The 27,875-nt window shown below is 48.3% G+C and overlaps 1 protein-coding gene and 19 non-coding genes across 21 annotated transcripts in view; all 20 read right to left on the bottom strand.

Moving 5' to 3' along the window:
- The window catches only part of LOC119456821 (receptor-type tyrosine-protein phosphatase delta), a 46,877-nt gene extending 34,906 nt beyond the window's left edge, over positions 1-11,971 (bottom strand). The window contains exons 1-5 of one of the 2 annotated variants that reach the window (XM_049668631.1): positions 11,866-11,971; positions 11,254-11,544; positions 10,341-10,607; positions 9,268-9,485; positions 2,814-2,892 (exon numbers count right to left, since the gene is read on the bottom strand). In XM_049668631.1, the coding sequence (XP_049524588.1) occupies positions 2,814-2,892; positions 9,268-9,485; positions 10,341-10,607; positions 11,254-11,530 (841 nt within the window). In that variant the 5' untranslated portion in view covers positions 11,531-11,544; positions 11,866-11,971. Of the gene's footprint in view, positions 1-2,813; positions 2,893-9,267; positions 9,486-10,340; positions 10,608-11,253; positions 11,619-11,865 lie in introns of those variants that run through there. The other variant, XM_049668632.1, reaches the window with a different exon arrangement.
- Positions 11,972-12,975: 1,004 nt separating this feature from the next.
- On the bottom strand, positions 12,976-13,047 carry Trnat-cgu (transfer RNA threonine (anticodon CGU)). The gene has a single exon. It is a non-coding gene; the product is annotated as a tRNA-Thr (tRNA).
- A 110-nt stretch (positions 13,048-13,157) lies between these two features.
- Positions 13,158-13,229, bottom strand: Trnat-cgu (transfer RNA threonine (anticodon CGU)). The gene has a single exon. It is a non-coding gene; the product is annotated as a tRNA-Thr (tRNA).
- A 110-nt stretch (positions 13,230-13,339) lies between these two features.
- Positions 13,340-13,411, bottom strand: Trnat-cgu (transfer RNA threonine (anticodon CGU)). The gene has a single exon. It is a non-coding gene; the product is annotated as a tRNA-Thr (tRNA).
- Positions 13,412-13,521: 110 nt separating this feature from the next.
- Positions 13,522-13,593, bottom strand: Trnat-cgu (transfer RNA threonine (anticodon CGU)). Its single transcript has one exon. It is a non-coding gene; the product is annotated as a tRNA-Thr (tRNA).
- Positions 13,594-13,703: 110 nt separating this feature from the next.
- On the bottom strand, positions 13,704-13,775 carry Trnat-cgu (transfer RNA threonine (anticodon CGU)). Its single transcript has one exon. It is a non-coding gene; the product is annotated as a tRNA-Thr (tRNA).
- Positions 13,776-13,885: 110 nt separating this feature from the next.
- On the bottom strand, positions 13,886-13,957 carry Trnat-cgu (transfer RNA threonine (anticodon CGU)). The gene has a single exon. It is a non-coding gene; the product is annotated as a tRNA-Thr (tRNA).
- Positions 13,958-14,067: 110 nt separating this feature from the next.
- Positions 14,068-14,139, bottom strand: Trnat-cgu (transfer RNA threonine (anticodon CGU)). The gene has a single exon. It is a non-coding gene; the product is annotated as a tRNA-Thr (tRNA).
- Positions 14,140-14,249: 110 nt separating this feature from the next.
- On the bottom strand, positions 14,250-14,321 carry Trnat-cgu (transfer RNA threonine (anticodon CGU)). The gene has a single exon. It is a non-coding gene; the product is annotated as a tRNA-Thr (tRNA).
- Positions 14,322-14,431: 110 nt separating this feature from the next.
- Trnat-cgu (transfer RNA threonine (anticodon CGU)) lies at positions 14,432-14,503 on the bottom strand. Its single transcript has one exon. It is a non-coding gene; the product is annotated as a tRNA-Thr (tRNA).
- A 110-nt stretch (positions 14,504-14,613) lies between these two features.
- Trnat-cgu (transfer RNA threonine (anticodon CGU)) lies at positions 14,614-14,685 on the bottom strand. The gene has a single exon. It is a non-coding gene; the product is annotated as a tRNA-Thr (tRNA).
- Positions 14,686-19,664: 4,979 nt separating this feature from the next.
- Positions 19,665-19,736, bottom strand: Trnat-cgu (transfer RNA threonine (anticodon CGU)). Its single transcript has one exon. It is a non-coding gene; the product is annotated as a tRNA-Thr (tRNA).
- A 110-nt stretch (positions 19,737-19,846) lies between these two features.
- Trnat-cgu (transfer RNA threonine (anticodon CGU)) lies at positions 19,847-19,918 on the bottom strand. Its single transcript has one exon. It is a non-coding gene; the product is annotated as a tRNA-Thr (tRNA).
- A 110-nt stretch (positions 19,919-20,028) lies between these two features.
- On the bottom strand, positions 20,029-20,100 carry Trnat-cgu (transfer RNA threonine (anticodon CGU)). The gene has a single exon. It is a non-coding gene; the product is annotated as a tRNA-Thr (tRNA).
- Positions 20,101-20,210: 110 nt separating this feature from the next.
- Positions 20,211-20,282, bottom strand: Trnat-cgu (transfer RNA threonine (anticodon CGU)). The gene has a single exon. It is a non-coding gene; the product is annotated as a tRNA-Thr (tRNA).
- A 110-nt stretch (positions 20,283-20,392) lies between these two features.
- Positions 20,393-20,464, bottom strand: Trnat-cgu (transfer RNA threonine (anticodon CGU)). Its single transcript has one exon. It is a non-coding gene; the product is annotated as a tRNA-Thr (tRNA).
- Positions 20,465-20,574: 110 nt separating this feature from the next.
- On the bottom strand, positions 20,575-20,646 carry Trnat-cgu (transfer RNA threonine (anticodon CGU)). Its single transcript has one exon. It is a non-coding gene; the product is annotated as a tRNA-Thr (tRNA).
- Positions 20,647-25,621: 4,975 nt separating this feature from the next.
- Trnat-cgu (transfer RNA threonine (anticodon CGU)) lies at positions 25,622-25,693 on the bottom strand. Its single transcript has one exon. It is a non-coding gene; the product is annotated as a tRNA-Thr (tRNA).
- A 110-nt stretch (positions 25,694-25,803) lies between these two features.
- Trnat-cgu (transfer RNA threonine (anticodon CGU)) lies at positions 25,804-25,875 on the bottom strand. The gene has a single exon. It is a non-coding gene; the product is annotated as a tRNA-Thr (tRNA).
- Positions 25,876-25,985: 110 nt separating this feature from the next.
- On the bottom strand, positions 25,986-26,057 carry Trnat-cgu (transfer RNA threonine (anticodon CGU)). Its single transcript has one exon. It is a non-coding gene; the product is annotated as a tRNA-Thr (tRNA).
- Between the last annotated feature and the right edge of the window lie 1,818 nt (positions 26,058-27,875).

Here is a 27,875-nt window from a genome sequence, read left to right as displayed (position 1 = left end):
TCTGTACGCTTAGCGCCACCTACTTGTTGGCGCACGAACCTCCCCACGCGATATTTTGTCAGCCAGCATGGGAGTGATGGTTAATACATATAATTGCCTAAACTTCGCCCATCTGGCTTCAAATGGCCTCATGACTATTTCGTAAATAATTAAATAGACCCCACTGAGATGGTCCGAATGCAGGATTCGAACACACGATGTTTCTGTACAGAAGCTCGACATTGAAACCATTACGCCAAGCATGCTTTTGTTTTCTTTAATATTGCGCCATGGACGCACGCACCGACAAACGGAATAGAACACCCCTATAAATTCTTCCCGCGCAAGCGAGCGCGTTGAGACGCTTGGCACGTTTCAATTTGGTTTTACCGAGACGCAGTCAGAACGCAAGCGAGAGCTTGCACGGGTGATGAACGCGCAGACGATGAACGCGCGGATAACGCAAGCAACCATAGCATTGCATCTTCAACAACAGGCACGAACTTTTGAAGAGGATGCGTTGGAGCGAATACGAGCGCGCCGGCGGGCAAATTATGCGAGAAAAATAGCACTACAGCGACATTTCTCTCATTTACCAAACACAACATCGGTAGTAAAAATGAGTTTACTGGTGATTTCGTCACAGTGTGCTTGGTATTCTTTGCGGTTGCTTAATTCTTAATATACGGCACTCTTGCTTACAAGGGTAAATTATAGGTTTCATAAGTGATGATTACAAAGAATGATACGCACTATATGACAATTCTCCAGTAAGGAGTTTCTGCCCCAAATGTTCTTTTTTCCGTTCTTCCGCACGCAGACCTTGCGCGTGCGGAAGGTCTGCGTTCCTGACAATAAAAAAAAATCAAGCCACAGCAAAATGTTAACACTGTTAACGAATTTGTGTTTGCCTTTTATTTTTATTTTTATTTTTGTTCCCGTAGTCTTCCCACATATTGAGCAGTTATTGGTTCACTTCTCTTCTTCAATGGTGCCAGCTCGGAAGCCACATGGATCGTTTTGTCATGGCGCTTCTTCGTAGATCTTTCCAAGCACATTTATATGTCACCATCCTTTTGCCCCTGAAATACCTCACACTAGTAAAAGCTTATATACGTTAATAAGTCGTGGTCTCAACAGTGAAGCGCACCACAAATTTTATGCGCCACCGTATGTCTCATTTCGGAATGCACTTCAAGACGTGAGTTTCCACGAAATCTTGTTCTGTAACAAATGTAACCCAACTACACCTATTGGGGTTTTTCTCACATTCGGAGAGCTGTTTGTATTTACACGCGCATGTCGCCTTTATTGTTATTTTTTTCCTTGCTCCTTTTTTTATTTAGCGGTGAACGTTCTTCGCTGATTGATCAATTTATCGCTTGGTGCAGGACCCATCCGCTGTGTTAGAAGTTTTCTTAATGTTGTATCCGATTCTGTTGCAAAAGAGTCTTGCGAATCAGACTGCTCACGCAATCCTAATAGTGCTGCACATTTTCGAATGTGCGAGAGCGTCAGTGATTACTCAAGAAGGTACCACGCCACTTGTCTTGCGCTGCCTTGCGCTGCGAAGGCTACGGCGGAGTGGGGCGGGGGCCACAACGCTCCGCCTTCAAAACGTCACCGTGGCGCGCAGTTAAAATTTCCGATTTTGGTGCCTATGCCGCGCTAAACGTAAGCCAAACGCGGTTGTCCTCAGAGAGCCGCAGTGCACTTAGCTAGTGGACTCGTGGCAGCTCCCCGCGGTGGCCGCGGTGTAATCGACCGCAACGACGAATAGCAGCCGCGTATTGGAATGCGCTTTATTTCGTAATAAAGCACGCAGAAGAGATTGAGGGTCATGGCTCTGTTGAAACGAGGGCGTTTGAGAGAAAGGTGACTTCGCGCTCCGCTTCCGAGCTCCGCGCACCGCGTACGACAGCAAAACTTGGCTGAGGTGTTCACAGCTGCGTATGCTACCCGCGGACTATGTTATTTCACCAAGCCGAGGGGTGGTTCAGGGCCCCTTTAAATCGTCAGCACGCGACAGAAAAAAAATTATTATAGGTAGTGCGTAGGGACATAACTGCTCACAGAGTAGGCCGTTCGACGTTTATTTATGTGCTACAAGAAATGAAGTTCCCTTTCTCTTGATTTGTCTTGAACATGCGTACGTTAGCCAAGTTTCGTCATCGATGGCACTTCAAATCCTACGCATTTGCAATGGCACAAAAGTCAGTGTGGTATCATGCTGTCTTAGAGCCATGGCGGATCGTCTTTCTATTAACAGAGGAGCTGCTTAAGGCCGAGGTTGAGCCGTGCCGAGCGTTGAACAGTAGTGAAAGCAGAGCATAGGAGGAGAGGAGGTGCAGAGCGAGAAGGACAGAGAGCGAGAGAAATAAATAAAACAAAATTGGCTTTCCTAGTGAGCCGGGATTCGAGCCCGGGTACCCACGGTCCGAAGGCGAGCGTCATAACCACTGCGCTATACACCCACGCTTGCAGCACATGCATTTATGGGAACCATATAGTTGCATTGTGCCGATGATTGCAACACAAGTTGCTATGGGCGAGAGGAATAAAGAATGTGAGAGAGATAACAAAAGAGAAAGAGAGAGAACGAAAAAAACAATATAAACTTTCTTGGCGAGACGGGCTTTCAAGCCGGGTACTCACGGTCCGAAGGCGAGCGTCATCCCTACTACGCTATACACCTATGCTTGCAGAGCTCCGCTGTTTAATCAGATTTCACAAGCGTGGAACTGGTTTAATGTTTTGTCATTTACAAAGCATTTGAGAAAACTGCATTCAGATAAGATGTAAGAGGAAAGGAACCAGATGGCGTGACAACTCACCGGAGGAGTAGGAGATCCCGTAGGCGACAGCCTCCTCTCCTGCCAGGAAACTGCCGGACCATAGGTTGTACGCGGCAACCTGTTTTGTATTACGAGGCACTTAAACAAAACGCCGCGCGATACTCACAGGAAAGAATAAGGTAAGGAGATGTCAGATGGGACGTTTATGAATGCACCACAACGCTTTCATTGCAAAATTATCACAACCAAAACAGCGAAATAAGGATAAAAACATATCCATACAGTGAGGCATGCTTGCTAGTTTTAAAATACTTTATGCTTACCCATGCTTTGTTCTTGCTCAAATTTCATTGTTTAATAAAACACTATTACTTGCCTAGTTTTCCAAGAAAAAATATAAATTCGCCTTCTGTGCCCCTCTTCGTGTATATATTATATTCCCCTCCCCACCCACCTCACCTCAGCGCTTAATGAAAATGAATCTCGAAGGCCATGCTTAACCCATACTGAGAGAAAAAAAAACTTCCGCGGTTTTTCTTGCCAAAACTAAGTAGGGGACTCCGGATTAATTTAGACCACGCGGGGTTCTCAAGTGCACCCAACGCACGGCACACGGCTTTTTTTTTTTTTTTTTTTTCAAATGCGGCCGCCGCGGCCTCGATTTGATCCGACGCCTTCGGGCTTAGCAGCCAACGCCGCTACTTCCATCACCACGGCGGGTAGCCGTACTGCGGAGGACGTAAGCGACCAGAAAGCGTCTTAGACGCCATGTTTTGGGCTCTGTGATCCTGAAACTGATATATAACAAATATAGGTACGCCCACCCCTTATGTAATACTCCTATGGGGCTTTTACGGTAATCAAATGAAATGAAATGAAATCAATCAGTGGAGGAGGGGGGGGGGCGCACTCCCATTTGAATTCTTTACAGCGCAGCTGTTTACCTCTAGCCCACGTATGCGCCCTTCGCATGCGGTCCCAGGAAAGGGGGGGGGAGGGGGGAGGGGGGGGGGGGGGGCGTGTCGTGGCCTGCTTACGTCCGTATCACGGCGCATGGACAGGAATGGTCGACGGCGCAAAGAGTAGAAACAAGTTAAAATATTCGGATGTACGTCAAATTTTTCAAGGAGGTTCCTGTAAACAAAGTAAATTAATGACTTTGAAAGGAAAACTTGGTACATTTCGGTCTGGATGGGAGTCGAACCCGGGTTGCGAGATGAGCACGCTTTACCCGACGCCACGGCGGCTCCACGGTTCTGGCTGACTAAATGTGTGCCTAGTGCGTGCGTTATTGCACACGTCACGTCTCAGCCATCTCGCTGACTAAGGGTTTCACAAAAGGGCTGCATACATTATGAAATCATGCATATGTGGGAATGCTTTCGCATTCCCACGCGCAAGCAGGTCCCAAGTGTCTCTGCGGAATTTTTTATTGTTCGCATTTAGCCTATTTGTCGACAGCTTCCGAGGTCGCGTCCTTTCCAGTCGCATTTGCAAGCGAACAGCGATAATATCGCGTTTCACGAGGCGAAGCGGGCAACAAATCTTGGTGTCGGCGTAGTGTGGTGCCGTATAGCATATAAATATATATATATATATATATATATATGGTTTCATAGTGTATGCAGTCCGTGTATGCAGCCTAAACAACTTCGCTGGTAATTCGTTCCCATTCGTTCCCAAAAAAAAATCGTGGCTGCACGATTTTTTTTATTATTTTAATTCGTTATACGAGGTTCACATTAAGTTTCGCATGCACCCTGGGTGGACTAAGCAAGATACGCTGTTTATATTTCGTTAAAATAGGGACATGCTATGGGTGATGTGTACGCACAGTTCTAAGTGTGTGCGGTAATTATCGCATTTGCAATAAATTACTTATGCAGGTGCTCCGCAGCGTTATAAGCAAGTTGTAAATGGACAACGCATGCGGAACACTAAATGACACCGGTATCAACTTAGTGAAAATGGGGAGAACTGGAGATGTTAAATCATCGCGTGTTGTTAAACATGTGTGCGTCAATTACAGCCCTTGCGAAAATTTTTAACAACTGCTCGATAGCATTATATGCACGAAATGATCAAAAGGGGGCATGTGTGTGGTTCACCTAGAGTCAATGTACGCCCCTGAGTGCAACTATTCAAGAGAGACAGCTTCGCCAGAAATTCGGCTGTGATTCTGGATGGTTGCGCAAGTCTGCTAACCGGTGACGAAACTCTGGCCTGACGGACGCCGGTGCCGTGACGCGGTGGGTGACGACTATGTCAATTACGGTCTTCCCTCCACGTGACTTCCGCACACACAATCTCGATAACGTGGACGCATGATGGCGGCGGGAGCCGGCCTTGAATACCCGTATAATTGCTATCGCACTGAAACGTCAGAGCTCTGTCAGGGCCCTTACAAAGAGCCACTTCTATAAATACAGGAGGCATGATATATACCGTCACTGACAATGGAGCCAGTTACAGTAGAAACTGCTACTTTACGTTATCTTGAAGAGCCTCCGTGTTTGCTCAGGTTAGACTGCGGCTTTTTATTTTTTTCTCAGTATATAAGTAGTGTTTTGCGCAATAGCAATAAACATTTCTAAATGTTATATTAGCATCGGTGCTGTTACCCTGTACCCACCGCTGACGAGGTGGCGCTTCACTTTTTGACAATAACTTTCTATTTTTTGCGTGTGAACGCCCGTCTGTCTCCCAGTGCAGATTGAGGCATAGTCGCGTAAGCATCCACTAAATTTGGGATACAGTTGTATGCGGCCAATTCGTCACTATTAATAATGGTCCCCGGTTGAACATTGGCTGCAAAAATGGCGCCTAGCGTCGCCGCCATTCGTCGGTCGACCTTGAAAAGTCGCAGCACCCCTCTGGTCACGCCGACCATGCCGAATACTTATGGGCCACCATCTTGAACACCGCCGTAATTTTGGCGGCTCGGGGGAACGTTGTCGCCCGTCATTAGGCGGCCTCTATTGTACTTTTGCTCGCTGCGAAGAAGGGACTCGTCAATTCGCGCTATCTTCCTGGAGCCACCGAGTGGAGGTCGCGCCAGCAGATCGTCCCTCTCGACCTCACGTGGGTATTTCCTCCAGTCGGCGATGGCGTGCTCCGGTAGAGGGAACAAGTCGCCGGTCATCTCCTTCAATAGCCGATCTATGTATACGCTTTTGCTCACGCACTACGTGAGCCAAATCATTTGCCGCCTGGAGAGGTGGTCGTTCAGATGGCTGAGGCACCTGTTGCTGCTGCTGCTTTCGACACCTGTTGAACCGAAAGGCAGCGTGGGGTCCATTCTGAGTCTTCCTATATAATGTGACCGCTTCGCCTTCGCAAGTTGGTTGGTCCTTGTTGAACCCCAGGTGCTGGCAGATGCCCCAGTACTCCGATGACGACGCCGGACCTGGCCTTGGGCTGGGGCGCGGTGAACGAACAGCGCTTGAAGCCGGAAAGAGCCGAAGCGAGCGCACGAACTGTTCCTCCGCAGCCTGGTCACACCAGTCTCTGCTCGGAAAGCATAATTTGCCCACCACGCTGTCTCCGCAGACGAGGGCCTTCGCCTAACTCGTCACACAGCCAGCGCACTGACGTTCTGGAAAGCCAAAAATGACGCTGAAACTCTACGTCGGTCATGTAGGTGAACGGGTTCAGGCGGACATATTGACGTTTGCTGCCGCTGGATGCGATGACACAGGCTGCTGCTGCCGCCACCATGATCGCGAGTTCACCTCGAGGGGTGTTTCGCGATGTACGAGTTTGGCACGAGTTCGCCTGTCAGCCAAAACCATAGGTCACGCCCCGCGTGAGGCCTGTAACTCTTGTACGCGCGCCCACCACGGTTGGGCCACGCCCAACTTATTTTCCGGCGACAGCGACGTGATGTGGTACTGAGAGGCATCAACAATCTTGACCACCGAAATAAAACACGCACAACGCACTGCCATCGGTGTTGTACTGAGCACCACTATGAAAAACAAATCGGCGACTTTCGCTGGCTTATTCATCTATCATCTTAGGCTGTGATGGCCCCACAACACGGTTCATTGTCTGCATTGTGGCGACGTAGCGCACAGCAAATCATTATCGGCACGCCACTGTAGCTGCTTGCAAGGCGTCGAGTCGATGCACCGTGGTGGACTACGATCCTGAGCAGTGCGTGTGTTTTCCAGCGACAACGTATCGCAGCTGTCGTTTGAGATGGCTGCTCTGTCATCGGTGATGTATCGGAGCCGCAGTGTCGCAAACACGATCAGCGTCGAGAAACCCTCGCTTTTCTAGACCCAGTGCGATGGTATTTCCTCATGAGAAGCGCGGCACACTAAACAGTTGCAACACCTTCCTGCGTTCGGAGTCTAACTTCCTAACTGCCCACAAGAGCCCTCAACCGCCAAAATGCGATTGCTGCGCTGTCGTTATGATATCCATCTGCGATCGCTGTTAGCTCAGCAGCAGAGGCAATCGGCAAGTGCATTGGAGTGAACACCACACTCAAATTCTGCGTACATGCCCACGGACACACCATCACTGGGCAATCGATGACAAGTGATGAATTGTGTCGCTGAGCAGCACGCTCTTCTTCGCAATGCATCGCGGAGGCTTCGCGCACGCAGATAAACTGGTGTATTTTTACTGTGCTGCGTCACTACGGACCCTAGAATACCGCACAGCCATTTTGCAGCAACAGCCGTTTCTCCCGTCTCTATGGATAGAGTGTCGTCTCAGTTGGTAAATCGGCGGCAATAATAGCCTCAGTGAAGCACCTGCGGTGAAAAGCCATGCCGCAGCGTTGCATTTCCATTCCCCTAATAGACAGGGAATGGACAGATCATTGTCATGACTGACTTTATCGAACATAGGCACTGCAGCGCACCTGGCGAATGCTCATCGTATGAACTCCCTCGTGCGTGCGACCCTCTAGAATGTATCCGCTTATAAGCTTTCGCCTCACTGTCGCCACTCGCGGCAAAAAAAGTGCGAAATTTAATAATTTGCCTCGCTCTCCGTTTGTCATCACAAATTTAGAGCATTGAAAACGAGAAAACCGCTACTTTAAGAAATAATATGTTCGTTATTTTATTTGTTGTGTTTTAAAGTATTCGATTGAGGGAAAGTGTAGGTGCAAGAATGCACCGCATGTGCCCTGTTCGCATTCGATGGAGGCTAGAAAGATAATGCCCGAAAGGGGAGGCACGCCCTTGACGCGCCCGAGAATGGCGTGGCAAGCGGCTCACGGCAAGTGTGTAGATAGACAGCGGGACAGTGACAGTACTGCTAAACCTCTCTAATACGTAGACAACAATACGCGGCGCCGGCGCGTTTTGTGGCGCAGTCCTCTGTGCTTGAAGCGCGGAAGCACTGTGCCGCACATGGTGCGCTCATGTTGTCATACGCAGCTTTATCTCGACATTTCTTTTTGCCTGCTGTTTTGCACATTCCTTGCTATCTCCGTTCACTGACTGCCATCGAGCAAACTCGGGTAAAACTCACTGCGAATGAGAAACTCGGCGCATCCTGCATAGCACCCTGGGTGGAAATTGACTGCATAAGAAATCGCTGTGCTCGGGTAGCGAATGAAGTGTTGGTAATTACTCACTTGAAGGTACCCATTTCCTTTGCACAGACGAAGCTGAGCAAAAGGGAAGTGAAATTTGCTTACCAAAAATCTTAGGAGAAGCACGACTTACGAAATTTCCTCCCTAAAATGCACTAAAAAGAATTTACGTCCCGAAATGCTACAGGCACACTTAAAGAGGCCAATGTACATGGTGGCACACTTAAAGGGCGGATATTTTGTATGTAGTGCAAGCCTGATGATCTATGCTAAGCAAACGTCACTTCACAAGTTCACGGATTCATTTCTGCAGTTGAATCTAGGCCATACGCTTAAATTAAAAATTCATAGAAGTAATTTGAATAACTTTATTAGCTACTTGGACATAATAACTTTTCTTGGAGGCATAATTCGCGTGCTGTAAGTGCCTATGTCGACGTGCCTCACCCGATTTGCTAGTATTTATGTATTCTTTAATAGTTACCGCACTCCTCCTCGCCGTTGCCTTAATTCGGCATACTACGCCTGCTTGGAAAAGCACGCTGCAAACTTGCTGTTCAAGTATTTATCTGTCCAAAGCAGGCAAGTAACAGTATCAAGTGTAATATGGAACGATATCAACCATAGAACGTGATTTTCATCCTAAATTTGACTAAAAACAAAGCAGCCAGTGGTAACCACAATGTTACCTTTTTTTTCTTTAGTTCTTTTTTTTAATAACCGTGTGTTTGCAAGACACCTGTGTCTGTTTTAGGATCCACATTTTCTCCTGTGTGGGTCAGTTAGTGTCTCGTGAAAGTGTTCGGACAGTTATGCACATTTTATAAATCATCTTCTTCGGCATGCCCAACCACGTCCCTTTAAACCTCGGACAATTTATGTGGTTGACGCAGACGTTGTCGTTACAAATAGTGGCGCCTTGCTTGCGTGCATGCATACCTGCACGGTGTACGTGTTCAACTCCTCGACGTCGGCGATGACGAGCGATCGCAGGTCCCTGGAACCAAGGCGCAGCGACTCGCCGTCCCCGTAGAAGGTGTGCCACTTCACCAGGTACCCGTCCACGGGACCCCGGCCCAGCTCGGGTGGGGACCAGCGCAGCTCCAGAGCCGACGAGTTCAGCGGAGACACCTGCACCTCCAGCGGAGCACTGGGGCCTGTGGCGGCCGCACCAATTAGACACGGCAGCAAACGAGCTATTAAGCGTGACGTTATGGACAAACGTCAGTTTCAACGCAAACAGGAGATGCGTGCAGTCATTCACGCTACTGGACATTGTACTACTTATATTATACTACGCCACTTGACCAATAAGACACCACTGTAACCGAGCTACTGTTCCTGGCGTCATCGATAACTGTCAGTTTCAACGCAAGCAAGAGATGCAGTCATTCACGCTACTCAACGTGCGTCAATGACTTCAGCTGCGCAGTTCACGAAAAATGGATTGTCACAGACATCCTCTCACTCTGCTTACAGTAATAGGAAGCTCACGCCGAAGCCGGCATTCGCCGCACGAACGGGTGCCTAAGAGCTGCACTCTAAAAACTGCAACGTGTACGCGGAAACTAGGTGAACGCAGTCTGCTGTTGCTTGCTTTTCAGAACTCGATACATGTGGGGTGTTTATAAACATCGATTCACTTCAGAAATTAACGTTGAGGTAACATTATAATGCTTCTTGTAAACCCTGAGAGTATTAATAAATAAATGAATAAATAATGCTGAAATGTTGTGTCCACAACTCGATAGAGTTTTCTATCCTTTTGTGGCTAAATCCGTCGCCGTGTCCGAATGTGTTCTTGAGATACATTCTCTTATTGACTAAAAGGAGGTTACATAACGTGCCAATTGAAACGCCAGGCATCATTAGATATATCCAATTGCTTTACAGCCGTAACAGCGTGCGCATGCCGTAACGTTTAAAAAACGCACATGTGAATAACTTATGAAGGCGGAAGTACAACACTCCATCAGTACATTTTCCACTCAACGAGATGTGTGGAAACTCACGTCCGGGCGGCGACCGGTAGACGGTGTGGAAGAGGAGCGCGTCCGACGGGTCGGTCACTTCGACGCTGGCCAGGGTCCAGGGCTGACCGTTGGCGATCTCCTTGCGACTGTCATGCACGAAGAACTTCTCGCAGCTGCCGGCCAGTACCCCTTCGGCCTGGCAGTGCTTGACCGTGCACACGCCGACCACGGTCCCGTCCTGCTCGGTGCTGGTCCAAGACAGCGACACCGCCGTCCACATGGACACCACCAGCTGGAAGATGAGCCCTGCGATCGAGGAGGCGAACAAAGAGATTGGCCCGAGCAATACGATCACCATCATCACTTAATCGTTCCTAAAGGGTCGTTGCGGAGTATTAATAAGGGCGGAGCAAGAACAACTATACGTCTTGTCATCACAACAAACAAACACAAAGTGACAGTTCGCTATCCAATGCATCAAATACGCAATGCGATAGATTTATATAAAATGTGGCGCGGTGAGGAAGCACGTGTGATGGCGTGCATATTTCGATTAAAGGTTAAAGTACTTAAATATTAGCTTCTTTAGTTCTGAGTCACGTTCTTGAACTAGTTGATCTGGCAGTACATTCCACAATTCTAGTGCAACAGTAAAAAAAAAAAAGCTCATAAACGCAGCGCCATGTAAGCGGTCAAAACTAGGACTGCTAAAAAGGTTAAGGAAAAGGTTTGGTTTAATAAAAGTTGTATCACAACGTACCAAAAAAAAAGTGTCGTACAACTTATGAAGCAGCACAAGAGTTGACATATTTTCCGACGTAATGAAAGCTCCTGATGTCCGCGTAATATTGTTTCGTGTTTGGTAATATATTTAGTCCGATTTATCAACTTTCTTTCGCCAAATACTGAACCAAGCTTAAGGAGCCGTTGGTTGCGCAGCACTGCTCTTTACCCTTGGGAGGCGTGAATACGGTGGCCTCTGCGTGCGGTCCTTCGAGCGGAGTATCCTCGAGCACGTTCTTGGCGCGCACGCGGAACGTGTAGTTCGTGGAGGGCAGCACGTCGTGCAGGAACACGTGTCGCGTCTTTCCGGGCGTCTCGAGCGACTCGCACGACGACGCTGTGCACCAGGACACGTCGTACGCCTGCAGGGGACCTCGAGGCGCCTCGGGAGCCGTCCAGGAGAGGAGCGCTTTGCCTCCGCCCACTCGGTCCACGTGCAGAAGCATCGGCTCGCTGGGTGCTGCGTCCAGAGGATCAGTTGTAAACCAGAGTTTAGCCGGAGGAGAACGACGAAACAATGCAGCGCTCTCATTATTCGGCGCTAAAACGTTACATTATTCCTTGCACGTATCAGAGAACAGCAGAGAAAGGACTCGCAGGACAGTTGCGTTTGTGTGACGCGAATGTTTGTGGCTTTAGCTGTGGTGCGGGCTAGGGTTTTTTTATCCCGATCGGTAGCTCGTCAAATCGATCGGGGTATCCACAACAATTCAATGTAAATGATGTTTTATAGCGTTCTCGTTTAAACTACTACGTTCTTCTCTGGTCATCGAGGGCTTACCGGCTTTCTAAGTATGCACTGGCACAGCCGGGCACCCAGCAGCGCGCCGAGTGCAGCAATCCCGTAGGCGCTCCTGCACACGATCTCTTTTACCCGAAGCGACCGCAAACGGCCGTCGCTTCGAAGGGAAAGGCGAAAAGAAAGGTAGCGGACAACCAAGCTTTGCGTCACGTGACTGATCTGTTCTCTCTCATTAACGGTTATCTCTCATTCCATTGGTGAAAGCTGGCGCTTCCGTCCATGGAATTTTCTTCTGGCGCCACTCTCTCCTCCTTAATCTCTCTGGCTGCGGACGGCGCCAACGGTGCGAAGCGGAGCAGCCAACTATAGAGCTAACGCTTTAAAAAAAGAAAGCCTAGCGCCTCCACTGAGGTTTGAGCTCACCAGACTTGCAGGTAATGAAATACGTGTAAATAATTACTTGTATTGAGTTATGCGCAGTTTGTACTGTCGATGCGAGATACTCAGGTCTGCAATATACCTCTTGCTATAAATATGTTGCTAATACTATTGCAAAATAAAGCACATTTCACTGCCTGTTATTCTCCAGCCGAAACGCAGTCGCCACGTGCTATGGCATGCTGGCTCACGTATCGTAACGGAATAGGGTAAAATTTTTGCAAACACATATGTGCTGCTGGCATTTATTCAATACATGAATCACACACGCAAAAGCAAATTTTCATTACAAAAAAGAGGCTGAAAATGACAGCCGTTAGAATAATGCAGACTGTAGCAGAAAACGGAACTCGTGCTAGTTTCCTCTCTTGTCTGCCGAAAAAAATCGCACACTCATGGAGGGCATTGCAGATAAGCGGGATGGCCATCTCCCCTTCGCGCATCAGCAAAACCGTTGCCATAACAGCAGGCTTTATTTTTTATCTATTTTTTCTTGCAAGCATCACCTACCAATTAAGCACCAGGGCAGAAACTGGCGCTCATGATGCAATTCCCGTTTACCTGGGGAGTATGCCAGCTGACATAGCCGTGCTATAGCGGCTGACGTAAATGTCAGCCCAAAAGTTGCACCAATGCAGCCATTTCATTATTCGGGAGGAAAATGCTACATTATCCTCTGCACGTGCCAGAGAACAGTAGAAAAAAATTCAGTGCCACCAGTGAGGTTTGAACTCACGACCCCTGGTTTACGAGACCAGTGCTCTACCACTGAGCTATAGCGGCTGACGTAAATGTCAGCCCAAAAGTTGCACCAATGCAGCCATTTCATTATTCGGGAGGAAAATGCTACATTATCCTCTCCACGTGCCAAAGAACAGTAGAAAAAAATTCAGTGCCGCCAGTGAGGTTTGAACTCACGACCCCTGGTTTACGAGACCAGTGCTCTACCACTGAGCTATAGCGGCTGACGTAAATGTCAGCCCAAAAGTTGCACCAATGCAGGCATTTCATTATTCGGGAGGAAAATGCTACATTATCCTCTCCACGTGCCAGAGAACAGTAGAAAAAAATTCAGTGCCACCAATGAGGTTTGAACTCACGACCCCTGGTTTACGAGACCAGTGCTCTACCACTGAGCTATAGCGGCTGACGTAAATGTCAGCCCAAAAGTTGCACCAATGCAGCCATTTCATTATTCGGGAGGAAAATGCTACATTATCCTCTCCACGTGCCAAAGAACAGTAGAAAAAAATTCAGTGCCGCCAGTGAGGTTTGAACTCACGACCCCTGGTTTACGAGACCAGTGCTCTACCACTGAGCTATAGCGGCTGACGTAAATGTCAGCCCAAAAGTTGCACCAATGCAGGCATTTCATTATTCGGGAGGAAAATGCTACATTATCCTCTCCACGTGCCAGAGAACAGTAGAAAAAAATTCAGTGCCACCAATGAGGTTTGAACTCACGACCCCTGGTTTACGAGACCAGTGCTCTACCACTGAGCTATAGCGGCTGACGTAAATGTCAGCCCAAAAGTTGCACCAATGCAGGCATTTCATTATTCGGGAGGAAAATGCTACATTATCCTCTCCACGTGCCAGAGAACAGTAGAAAAAAATTCAGTGCCACCAGTGAGGTTTGAACTCACGACCCCTGGTTTACGAGACCAGTGCTCTACCACTGAGCTATAGCGGCTGACGTAAATGTCAGCCCAAAAATTGCACAAATGCAGGCATTTCATTATTCGGGAGGAAAATGCTACATTATCCTCTCCACGTGCCAGAGAACAGTAGAAAAAAATTCAGTGCCACCAATGAGGTTTGAACTCACGACCCCTGGTTTACGAGACCAGTGCTCTACCACTGAGCTATAGCGGCTGACGTAAATGTCAGCCCAAAAGTTGCACCAATGCAGGCATTTCATTATTCGGGAGGAAAATGCTACATTATCCTCTCCACGTGCCAGAGAACAGTAGAAAAAAATTCAGTGCCACCAGTGAGGTTTGAACTCACGACCCCTGGTTTACGAGACCAGTGCTCTACCACTGAGCTATAGCGGCTGACGTAAATATCAGCCCAAAAGTTGCACCAATGCAACCATGTCATTATTCGGGAGGAAAATGCTACATTATCCTCTGCACGTGCCAGAGAACAGAAGAAAAAAATTCAGTGCCACCAGTGAGGTTTGAACTCACGACCTCTGGTTTACGAGACCAGTGCTCTACCACTGAGCTATAGCGGCTGACGTAAATGTCAGCCCAAAAGTTGCACCAATGCAGGCATTTCATTATTCGGGAGGAAAATGCTACATTATCCTCTCCACGTGCCAGAGAACAGTAGAAAAAAATTCAGTGCCACCAGTGAGGTTTGAACTCACGACCCCTGGTTTACGAGACCAGTGCTCTAACACTGAGCTATAGCGGCTTTTTTTTTTTTTTTTATTGCCGGTCTTTGACAATTTACAGAGCACACACTAGAGAACAATAGCACAAAAATAACTACAAAACATATTGAAAAAACAGAAAAGCCACCTGTCCTACATGGACTGGCGTTGTCTATCTAAAATTCTTTTAAAGCTGTCAAAGGTTCTAGCCTCGACAGCCAATCGGGTACACAATCTTGTGTTTTCTTTATTGCAATAAAGCGAGACATACTCTCTCGAAAATAAATGCGTGCAGGCCTAGCGTCTGGGTCGCAATGGTACCCAGCCATCCTCGCCCGCCATAAACAGTGGAGGCCCTGGAGCATTATTAAATCGTATGGAACTCCGTCCTCATTGTTTATCGCTAGGTACCTTATCCCATGCGGACTCAATGGAAAATCCTTCTTCATTGTCCGTTTTAGGACGTCCCAGAAGTAGACACCTTCCCAGCAATGCAAGAACACATGATCTATGGTTTCAGGTTGCTTGCAGATCAAACAATATGAGCCCCATGGTACCAGGAAGCCACGTTCTTCCATGAATGTTTTCACTGACAGTGTTCCTGAGTGTAGCCTAAAAAAGAATGTTTTTACCCCAGTAGGCACCTCCATTCTTTTCACCCGTTTAAGGACATCCTGTCCGGGTCCTCCACTGTATACCGCTCTGTACAATGGCACTGGGAATACAATATCGCATACATCTCTATATAACGTCTTTCTTTTCACGCCAGATAAATAATCGAAAGAAAAACGCACAGAAAGAAAGCGCACACTATCAACAACTTCTTTTAGATAGCCGCGAATCGTTCCTGGCATACTGTTGGTACTAACAATGAGTGCCGGCAAAGCGGCTCTTAACCTGAGCTGTAATACTGTACGCAGAAATGGGTCGCGCACATCCCGAAAAAACAAAAATCTATTGACAAGCTGTCGTACAAAAAGATGCGCCAAGCCCAGCCCCCCTTCCTTCACACGCCTGAACAGGTTTGTTCGGCTACATCTTTCCCAGTTGGAGTCCCAGATAAAAACGGCGAACACTCTGTGCAACCTTTGCACGTTTACCCTTGAACAAAACGTCTGCATAACGTACCACAACTTCGTAATGAAAAACATATTACATACAGTTGCCCTTGCGAAAATGGACAGGTTGATGCCTTTCCACCTGTCTGCTTTTTCTCTTGTTTCTTTTATTTGGTTCGTCCAGTATCCCTCGCTATGTTTGTAACTGTCCATGGGAACACCGAGATACTTGGTAGGGATTTTCACCCAGCTCACATTCGCAAAGTTGTCCGGGGCCGAAGACCACTCTCCGTGCCACAAACCGAGGGACTTACCCTAGTTCACTTTACTGCCCGTCACATCACAATACTGCTTCACAACGCGTATCGTTTCTGTTACACTTTCTCTGTTTGTACAACACACGGCTATATCATCTGCATATGCCAGGAGCTTGACTTCTGTGGCTGCCAAGCTATAACCTCGTATTTGCTCGTTCTTAATTATTGCCAAACACATCGTTTCTATATAAATTGCAAACAAAAGAGGACTGAGGGGGCAGCCTTGACGCATAGAACGCATGACGTTAATGGGGGCCCCCAATGATTTATTCACAATTAAGCGTGTTGTGCAGTTCTGATACGCCAACGCCACTCCCTCAGTGATGATGGCACCTACATTAACGTGATCCAGAATGGCAAACAAAATATCATGAGACACACAGTCAAACGCTTTCTCAAGGTCAAGCTGGAGCACTGCGACGCCGTCGTAAGTGATGTCACAGCACTCGAGCACGCACCGCATCGTGTGAATATTCGAAAAAATTGACCTCCCTTTGATCCCACACGTTTGGTGGTCTGCAACTATTTCTTTGATGACGCTTTGAAGTCTGGCTGCCAAAACCTTCATGAAAATCTTATAGTCAACATTGGTTAACGATATCGGCCTATAAGATGTCACGAGCCTAAGTTTCTCCGCTTTGTCACTCTTAGGTATCAAGATGGTATGCGCTTTACCAAAAGAAGGCGGCAAAGCTTTGTTCACATACGCAGCGTTAAACAGGTCTGTTAGCAGGGGCGACAGTTCTTTCTTGAAGGCTTTATAAAAACATGCGCTGAGACCGTCAGGTCCGGGTGATTTGCCATTGTTCAAATCATTTATTGCTTTTTCGACTTCGTGCTCTCTGATATTCCCTTCTAATAGGTCCTTCGTGTCGTCACTCAATCGCGGCATGCGACTGAGAAAAACCTTTTTGAACTCATCTACATTGGCTTCTTGATATGCAAACAGTGACTGGTAATAGTCTAAAAACGCTCGGCCTATGCTCTTATTATCGTCGACAAGCGTGCCGTTCCACGAGATCTTATCGACATGATTACAACGACCATGAGCTTTTTCAAGTCCAAGCGCCCTTTTGGTGGGCGTCTCCAACGCTACTAATGCATTTGCTCTTGCGCGCACAATCGCACCTTGATAGCGTGCTTTGTCCAACTGTTCAATTTGTTCTTTAATGGTTCGCATATCTTCCTTATACGCCCCTGGCTCTTCGCACTCCAGCGCTGTCAGCTGATTAAGTATCTTTCGTAAGTGTCGTTCTTTCATTTCCCTCTCACACATTAAGCAGCTCGATCTTTCTATTGCTTTCATTTTTACCTTCTGTTTGAACCATTCCCATTTCTCTGCTATTGTTTCAATACATACATCGCTTAATTCCATAACGGCCTCATGAATTGCGTCTACAAATGGCGCGTCTTTTAGTAGTAAGGCATTCATTTTCCATTGGTCCCAGTTGAAAGATTGACTCTTCTTCTTCATTCCTATGGTACACATCACCAAGCAGTGATCGGAGAACGACACAGGTGCAACAGAATAACTGTGGCACTTTGGAATCATGTCCTGTGACATGTACAAGCGGTCTAACCGCGCATGGCTACTACCTTGAAATCGCGTATACATCACTTCCCTCTCTCCCTCCAGACACTCACATACATCGTCTAGTTCACTTTCACTAATCAGCCTAGACAATATATGACTGCTTTTATCGCGGATACCAGCATTATTCGATCTATCCCGAGCACTCAAAACACAGTTGAAATCCCCCAACAAAAGCATGCACTTTTCACTGCTAATATACTGAAAAAGATTGGAAAAAAAATAATGCACGTTCTTCTACACCATTCGGCGCATATATGCATATGACTCGGAATTCAACTTCACAATAAACAAAATCGCACATAACAATCCTTCCTGACTGACATGAAAACACACTTTGAACAACCAGTTCTCGTAACTTCTTAACCAACAGGACACATCCAGCGGACGTCCCTACCGCGTGGCTCACGACCGCACAATATGTAGACGTGAAACGCCGCACCATGCTCCCAGTCTCCTCCTCCCCGTCTACCTTGGTCTCCTGGACAGCTAGAACGTCTATGTCGTGGTCAGTGACCAACCGTAGGACTTGACTTTGCCTACGGCTAGCCGCCCAGCCTCGCACGTTTAGTGTGGCAATACTGAGAGACGGTTTAGGTGCCATGCTGTACTAAAGAATGAGGTAGGCCCAGGAGCATGGTGCTTACCTTTCACGACTAGCCCTCGGCTAGCCGCCTCCGGGACCTTCCGGCTTGCCGGCGTTGTTCGTGGGAGGCGCTTTGTCGCCAGGCGTTCTCTCCGGCGGGATGTTGGGCTTTGGCTTGAAGCCTAATCGCCTCCCAAGAGGCGTCTTTGTCGGCGGCCCCTCGCTGGAACTCGTTGCACCCTCCTCTCGGTCCTTTGTCTCGTCGTGGGGTCGCTTGACTGGAGCGGGAGTCGTAGTCCGGTCGCCGTCGTTGATTCCCTCGTCTTGTTCCATTGCCGCCGTGTCGTCAAAGGGTGCGTCTTCACTAACGCCCCCCGTCACCTGCTCCTCTGCATTCGCGACTTGTGCCGACGTACTCGGCTTCGCAGCGGCCTTAGCCACCTTGACGTCTGCATTTACGTCCAACGCAGCACTGTCTGTCGGTAGTGGTACCGGGTCTCCGGCTCCTTTCGCAGCGTCCTCCGCCTCCACCACGTCCATGACGTGCTCCACCGCAACGTCAGTCGCAGCAGGGCCCGTCACGGCGGCGTAGGATTTCACGCAGTCAGCGGCCACGTGGCCAAAACGTCTGCACCGTGAACAGCGGGGACTTTACATTCACGGCGGACGTGTCCCGTGCCCTGGCAACGCAAGCACTGCATGGGCCGGCCGGGAACAACTACCAAGGCCAACTCTCCGCCGACGCGGACCTGATGTGGAAGGTCCTCCCCTTTAACGCCGCTCTTCAGCTTCAGCAGCACGGTCCTGGTGGTTGACGTCTTGTCCCCCATGCCTGGGACGCGCCACCTCTCCCGGCTTACCTCCTCCATCTTGCCGAAAGCCGCGAACGCCGTCCGGATGTCCTCGTCGGCCACGCCGTACAGAAGCCAGTGAAGCCTAAGCTTCACCTGCTGGTCCTGTGGGTCGACGATGACGCACCGCCGTCCCTTCACCTGGAGCTCCTTGTGGGCCACCAGTCGTTTTGTGGCGGTCGCATCCTTGAAGGTCACCGCCCAGACGTGGTTAATCTGGTACGCCCCTATGCATAGCACCTCCGGCAGCAAGCCTGTCGGCAGCAGGGCGTCCCTGAAATCCTCGACCTTGTAAGGTCTGGCACGCACATCACCGTGCAAAAACACGGTATTAATCGCCACTCGTCCGTGGGGCAGTTGAGGCAGAATAAACGGATATTCGTTGTCATCGTCGTTGGTCCTGTTACCGCGGCCAAAGGTGACCGCTGTCGCTGCCCTTGAAGAGGCCATGATCCTACGAACCGTCACGCTCGGTGGCCGGAAGCAGAATGACTGAGCTATAGCGGCTGACGTAAATATCAGCCCAAAAGTTGCACCAATGCAGCCATTTCATTATTCGGGAGGAAAATGCTACATTATCCTCTGCACGTGCCAGAGAACAGTAGAAAAAAATTCAGTGCCACCAGTGAGGTTTGAACTCACGACCCCTGGTTTACGAGACCAGTGCTCTACCACTGAGCTATAGCGGCTGACGTAAATGTCAGCCCAAAAGTTGCACCAATGCAGCCATTTCATTATTCGGGAGGAAAATGCTACATTATCCTCTCCACGTGCCAGAGAACAGTAGAAAAAAATTCAGTGCCACCAGTGAGGTTTGAACTCACGACCCCTGGTTTACGAGACCAGTGCTCTACCACTGAGCTATAGCGGCTGACGTAAATGTCAGCCCAAAAATTGCACCAATGCAGGCATTTCATTATTCGGGAGGAAAATGCTACATTATCCTCTCCACGTGCCAGAGAACAGTAGAAAAAAATTCAGTGCCACCAATGAGGTTTGAACTCACGACCCCTGGTTTACGAGACCAGTGCTCTACCACTGAGCTATAGCGGCTGACGTAAATGTCAGCCCAAAAGTTGCACCAATGCAGGCATTTCATTATTCGGGAGGAAAATGCTACATTATCCTCTCCACGTGCCAGAGAACAGTAGAAAAAAATTCAGTGCCACCAGTGAGGTTTGAACTCACGACCCCTGGTTTACGAGACCAGTGCTCTACCACTGAGCTATAGCGGCTGACGTAAATATCAGCCCAAAAGTTGCACCAATGCAACCATGTCATTATTCGGGAGGAAAATGCTACATTATCCTCTGCACGTGCCAGAGAACAGAAGAAAAAAATTCAGTGCCACCAGTGAGGTTTGAACTCACGACCTCTGGTTTACGAGACCAGTGCTCTACCACTGAGCTATAGCGGCTGACGTAAATGTCAGCCCAAAAGTTGCACCAATGCAGGCATTTCATTATTCGGGAGGAAAATGCTACATTATCCTCTCCACGTGCCAGAGAACAGTAGAAAAAAATTCAGTGCCACCAGTGAGGTTTGAACTCACGACCCCTGGTTTACGAGACCAGTGCTCTAACACTGAGCTATAGCGGCTTTTTTTTTTTTTTTTATTGCCGGTCTTTGACAATTTACAGAGCACACACTAGAGAACAATAGCACAAAAATAACTACAAAACATATTGAAAAAACAGAAAAGCCACCTGTCCTACATGGACTGGCGTTGTCTATCTAAAATTCTTTTAAAGCTGTCAAAGGTTCTAGCCTCGACAGCCAATCGGGTACACAATCTTGTGTTTTCTTTATTGCAATAAAGCGAGACATACTCTCTCGAAAATAAATGCGTGCAGGCCTAGCGTCTGGGTCGCAATGGTACCCAGCCATCCTCGCCCGCCATAAACAGTGGAGGCCCTGGAGCATTATTAAATCGTATGGAACTCCGTCCTCATTGTTTATCGCTAGGTACCTTATCCCATGCGGACTCAATGGAAAATCCTTCTTCATTGTCCGTTTTAGGACGTCCCAGAAGTAGACACCTTCCCAGCAATGCAAGAACACATGATCTATGGTTTCAGGTTGCTTGCAGATCAAACAATATGAGCCCCATGGTACCAGGAAGCCACGTTCTTCCATGAATGTTTTCACTGACAGTGTTCCTGAGTGTAGCCTAAAAAAGAATGTTTTTACCCCAGTAGGCACCTCCATTCTTTTCACCCGTTTAAGGACATCCTGTCCGGGTCCTCCACTGTATACCGCTCTGTACAATGGCACTGGGAATACAATATCGCATACATCTCTATATAACGTCTTTCTTTTCACGCCAGATAAATAATCGAAAGAAAAACGCACAGAAAGAAAGCGCACACTATCAACAACTTCTTTTAGATAGCCGCGAATCGTTCCTGGCATACTGTTGGTACTAACAATGAGTGCCGGCAAAGCGGCTCTTAACCTGAGCTGTAATACTGTACGCAGAAATGGGTCGCGCACATCCCGAAAAAACAAAAATCTATTGACAAGCTGTCGTACAAAAAGATGCGCCAAGCCCAGCCCCCCTTCCTTCACACGCCTGAACAGGTTTGTTCGGCTACATCTTTCCCAGTTGGAGTCCCAGATAAAAACGGCGAACACTCTGTGCAACCTTTGCACGTTTACCCTTGAACAAAACGTCTGCATAACGTACCACAACTTCGTAATGAAAAACATATTACATACAGTTGCCCTTGCGAAAATGGACAGGTTGATGCCTTTCCACCTGTCTGCTTTTTCTCTTGTTTCTTTTATTTGGTTCGTCCAGTATCCCTCGCTATGTTTGTAACTGTCCATGGGAACACCGAGATACTTGGTAGGGATTTTCACCCAGCTCACATTCGCAAAGTTGTCCGGGGCCGAAGACCACTCTCCGTGCCACAAACCGAGGGACTTACCCCAGTTCACTTTACTGCCCGTCACATCACAATACTGCTTCACAACGCGTATCGTTTCTGTTACACTTTCTCTGTTTGTACAACACACGGCTATATCATCTGCATATGCCAGGAGCTTGACTTCTGTGGCTGCCAAGCTATAACCTCGTATTTGCTCGTTCTTAATTATTGCCAAACACATCGTTTCTATATAAATTGCAAACAAAAGAGGACTGAGGGGGCAGCCTTGACGCATAGAACGCATGACGTTAATGGGGGCCCCCAATGATTTATTCACAATTAAGCGTGTTGTGCAGTTCTGATACGCCAACGCCACTCCCTCAGTGATGATGGCACCTACATTAACGTGATCCAGAATGGCAAACAAAATATCATGAGACACACAGTCAAACGCTTTCTCAAGGTCAAGCTGGAGCACTGCGACGCCGTCGTAAGTGATGTCACAGCACTCGAGCACGCACCGCATCGTGTGAATATTCGAAAAAATTGACCTCCCTTTGATCCCACACGTTTGGTGGTCTGCAACTATTTCTTTGATGACGCTTTGAAGTCTGGCTGCCAAAACCTTCATGAAAATCTTATAGTCAACATTGGTTAACGATATCGGCCTATAAGATGTCACGAGCCTAAGTTTCTCCGCTTTGTCACTCTTAGGTATCAAGATGGTATGCGCTTTACCAAAAGAAGGCGGCAAAGCTTTGTTCACATACGCAGCGTTAAACAGGTCTGTTAGCAGGGGCGACAGTTCTTTCTTGAAGGCTTTATAAAAACATGCGCTGAGACCGTCAGGTCCGGGTGATTTGCCATTGTTCAAATCATTTATTGCTTTTTCGACTTCGTGCTCTCTGATATTCCCTTCTAATAGGTCCTTCGTGTCGTCACTCAATCGCGGCATGCGACTGAGAAAAACCTTTTTGAACTCATCTACATTGGCTTCTTGATATGCAAACAGTGACTGGTAATAGTCTAAAAACGCTCGGCCTATGCTCTTATTATCGTCGACAAGCGTGCCGTTCCACGAGATCTTATCGACATGATTACAACGACCATGAGCTTTTTCAAGTCCAAGCGCCCTTTTGGTGGGCGTCTCCAACGCTACTAATGCATTTGCTCTTGCGCGCACAATCGCACCTTGATAGCGTGCTTTGTCCAACTGTTCAATTTGTTCTTTAATGGTTCGCATATCTTCCTTATACGCCCCTGGCTCTTCGCACTCCAGCGCTGTCAGCTGATTAAGTATCTTTCGTAAGTGTCGTTCTTTCATTTCCCTCTCACACATTAAGCAGCTCGATCTTTCTATTGCTTTCATTTTTACCTTCTGTTTGAACCATTCCCATTTCTCTGCTATTGTTTCAATACATACATCGCTTAATTCCATAACGGCCTCATGAATTGCGTCTACAAATGGCGCGTCTTTTAGTAGTAAGGCATTCATTTTCCATTGGTCCCAGTTGAAAGATTGACTCTTCTTCATTCCTATGGTACACATCACCAAGCAGTGATCGGAGAACGACACAGGTGCAACAGAATAACTGTGGCACTTTGGAATCATGTCCTGTGACATGTACAAGCGGTCTAACCGCGCATGGCTACTACCTTGAAATCGCGTATACATCACTTCCCTCTCTCCCTCCAGACACTCACATACATCGTCTAGTTCACTTTCACTAATCAGCCTAGACAATATATGACTGCTTTTATCGCGGATATAAGCATTATTCGATCTATCCCGAGCACTCAAAACACAGTTGAAATCCCCCAACAAAAGCATGCACTTTTCACTGCTAATATACTGAAAAAGATTGGAAAAAAATAATGCACGTTCTTCTACACCATTCGGCGCATATATGCATATGACTCGGAATTCAACTTCACAATAAACAAAATCGCACATAACAATCCTTCCTGACTGACATGAAAACACACTTTGAACAACCAGTTCTCGTAACTTCTTAACCAACAGGACACATCCAGCGGACGTCCCTACCGCGTGGCTCACGACCGCACAATATGTAGACGTGAAACGCCGCACCATGCTCCCAGTCTCCTCCTCCCCGTCTACCTTGGTCTCCTGGACAGCTAGAACGTCTATGTCGTGGTCAGTGACCAACCGTAGGACTTGACTTTGCCTACGGCTAGCCGCCAAGCCTCGCACGTTTAGTGTGGCAATACTGAGAGACGGTTTAGGTGCCATGCTGTACTAAAGAATGAGGTAGGCCCAGGAGCATGGTGCTTACCTTTCACGACTAGCCCTCGGCTAGCCGCCTCCGGGACCTTCCGGCTTGCCGGCGTTGTTCGTGGGAGGCGCTTTGTCGCCAGGCGTTCTCTCCGGCGGGATGTTGGGCTTTGGCTTGAAGCCTAATCGCCTCCCAAGAGGCGTCTTTGTCGGCGGCCCCTCGCTGGAACTCGTTGCACCCTCCTCTCGGTCCTTTGTCTCGTCGTGGGGTCGCTTGACTGGAGCGGGAGTCGTAGTCCGGTCGCCGTCGTTGATTCCCTCGTCTTGTTCCATTGCCGCCGTGTCGTCAAAGGGTGCGTCTTCACTAACGCCCCCCGTCACCTGCTCCTCTGCATTCGCGACTTGTGCCGACGTACTCGGCTTCGCAGCGGCCTTAGCCACCTTGACGTCTGCATTTACGTCCAACGCAGCACTGTCTGTCGGTAGTGGTACCGGGTCTCCGGCTCCTTTCGCAGCGTCCTCCGCCTCCACCACGTCCATGACGTGCTCCACCGCAACGTCAGTCGCAGCAGGGCCCGTCACGGCGGCGTAGGATTTCACGCAGTCAGCGGCCACGTGGCCAAAACGTCTGCACCGTGAACAGCGGGGACTTTACATTCACGGCGGACGTGTCCCGTGCCCTGGCAACGCAAGCACTGCATGGGCCGGCCGGGAACAACTACCAAGGCCAACTCTCCGCCGACGCGGACCTGATGTGGAAGGTCCTCCCCTTTAACGCCGCTCTTCAGCTTCAGCAGCACGGTCCTGGTGGTTGACGTCTTGTCCCCCATGCCTGGGACGCGCCACCTCTCCCGGCTTACCTCCTCCATCTTGCCGAAAGCCGCGAACGCCGTCCGGATGTCCTCGTCGGCCACGCCGTACAGAAGCCAGTGAAGCCTAAGCTTCACCTGCTGGTCCTGTGGGTCGACGATGACGCACCGCCGTCCCTTCACCTGGAGCTCCTTGTGGGCCACCAGTCGTTTTGTGGCGGTCGCATCCTTGAAGGTCACCGCCCAGACGTGGTTAATCTGGTACGCCCCTATGCATAGCACCTCCGGCAGCAAGCCTGTCGGCAGCAGGGCGTCCCTGAAATCCTCGACCTTGTAAGGTCTGGCACGCACATCACCATGCAAAAACACGGTATTAATCGCCACTCGTCCGTGGGGCAGTTGAGGCAGAATAAACGGATATTCGTTGTCATCGTCGTTGGTCCTGTTACCGCGGCCAAAAGTGACCGCTGTCGCTGCCCTTGAAGAGGCCATGATCCTACGAACCGTCACGCTCGGTGGCCGGAAGCAGAATGACTGAGCTATAGCGGCTGACGTAAATATCAGCCCAAAAGTTGCACCAATGCAGCCATTTCATTATTCGGGAGGAAAATGCTACATTATCCTCTGCACGTGCCAGAGAACAGTAGAAAAAAATTCAGTGCCACCAGTGAGGTTTGAACTCACGACCCCTGGTTTACGAGACCAGTGCTCTACCACTGAGCTATAGCGGCTGACGTAAATGTCAGCCCAAAAGTTGCACCAATGCAGCCATTTCATTATTCGGGAGGAAAATGCTACATTATCCTCTCCACGTGCCAGAGAACAGTAGAAAAAAATTCAGTGCCACCAGTGAGGTTTGAACTCACGACCCCTGGTTTACGAGACCAGTGCTCTACCACTGAGCTATAGCGGCTGACGTAAATGTCAGCCCAAAAGTTGCACCAATGGAGCCATTTCATTATTCGGGAGGAATATGCTACATTATCCTCTCTACGTGCCAGAGAACAGTAGAAAGAAATTCAGTGCCGCCAGTGAGGTTTGAACTCACGACCCCTGGTTTACGAGACCAGTGCTCTACCACTGAGCTATAGCGGCTGACGTAAATGTCAACCCAAAAGTTGCACCAATGCAGCCATTTCATTATTCGGGAGGAAAATGCTACATTATCCTCTCCACGTGCCAGAGAACAGTAGAAAAAAATTCAGTGCCACCAGTGAGGTTTCAACTCACCACCCCTTGTTTACGAGACCAGTGCTCTACCACTGAGCTTTAGCTTTTTTTTTTCTTTATTACCGGTCTTCGACGTACACAGATAACATATATACACTTTACAATGATAAAAGCAATGACCTGCTTGGGTCCTTGCAAGTAGTTAAAAACACTTGATCGCCACTAGTTCATCCAATACATGTATTCATTCGGGTTCTTTTCTCGCTCGATAAGCTTCACGCAGATACAGCATGCTTTCCATAAAATGATCTTTCGCAGGACGAATAACTAGCCTCTCATGGCGCACATCCATTCGTGTCTTCCAGACGCTGTGTAAACAAAGTGCCATAAACATATCACAAGGCTTATCTGCGTTTTCAGTTGGCAAGAAGCGGATGCCGTACGGTGTAATCGGTAATTCTTCTTTCAACGTTCGTTGTAGGATGTCCCATAGGAACACTGCATCTGAACAATCAAGAAACATATGCTCAATGGTTTCCGGTTGCCTGCATCTCAGGCAGTTCACGGACCACGGTACAAAGATTCCCCTTTCCCTCAGCCATGGCTTCATTGGAAGCGTTCCAGTGTGTAATTGAAAGAAAAACGTTTTTACGGATGACCGTACCGGCATCCGCTTCACTCTTTTGAGCACATTTCTTCCACTGGATTCAGGGTAGTACATTGAACGATAAACAGGCACTGGCAATGATACATCAAGTAAATCTTTGTACAGTCTTTCCCGCTTAACAGATGCAAGGTAATCCATTGAAAAGCGCGCATGTAAGAATTGAAAAGACAGCACGACTTCTCTCAGGAAGCCTCTGAGTCCTATTGTGTTATTTGACGACACAACAAATTGAGGTAGCGCGTTAGGCAAACGCGTTTGAAGGACTGCGCACAAAAACGGATTTGATCACGTAGAAACAAAAATCTGGAGACGACTTGACTTAAAAAAAAGATGAATTAACCCTAGGCCCCCACTTTTCACCGTCCTGGACAAGCTAGTGCGACTGGTACGCTCCCAGACAGAACCCCAAATAAAGATGGCAAACTGCCTGTGTATTCTTTGTATGCTGACTCTTGATGCGCATAGTGCTTGCAGCACATATCAAATTTTCGCCACTAAGAATGCATTACACACCGTTGCTCGGGTGAACATTGACAGATCTCGTCCACCGAACTTCGCCGTTTTTGCCTTCATTTCTTCCACCTCTCCTTGCCAATAACCTTTTGTGTCCTGGTGGTGTTGTAGAGGTACCCCTAAGTACTTGGTCGGCAAATTTGTCCACTGTATTTTTGCAAAAAATGGAGGTGTGTCCTCCCACTGCCCATACCATATGCCAGCCGACTTGGCTCAAATAATTATGCTCCCTGTCATTTTACAATATTTTGTCACAACATTCACAGCATTGCTTACACTCTGCGTGTCGTCACAAAAAACAGCGACGTCATCCGCGTATGCCAGCAGTTTTACTTCACTGTAACCCACCCTAAAACCTCTGATGTTGCTATCATCTAATATCTTTAGACACAATGACTCGAGATATAGGGCAAACAGTAAAGGCGATAAACCACATCCCTGTCTCACGGAAGATCTGACTTGAATGCTGGGGTTGAGTGTTCTGTTTACTATCACTTTTGTGGAGATGTCTGCATAGCACATTCTAATCCCTTCTGTTAAGATTGACCCCACGTTCACAATGC

The sequence above is a fragment of the Dermacentor silvarum genome, chromosome 6 (assembly GCF_013339745.2).
Source record: "Dermacentor silvarum isolate Dsil-2018 chromosome 6, BIME_Dsil_1.4, whole genome shotgun sequence".
In the NCBI taxonomy this organism is placed as follows: Eukaryota; Metazoa; Arthropoda; class Arachnida; order Ixodida; family Ixodidae; genus Dermacentor; species Dermacentor silvarum.
This window is presented reverse-complemented; position numbering and strand designations above follow the sequence as displayed.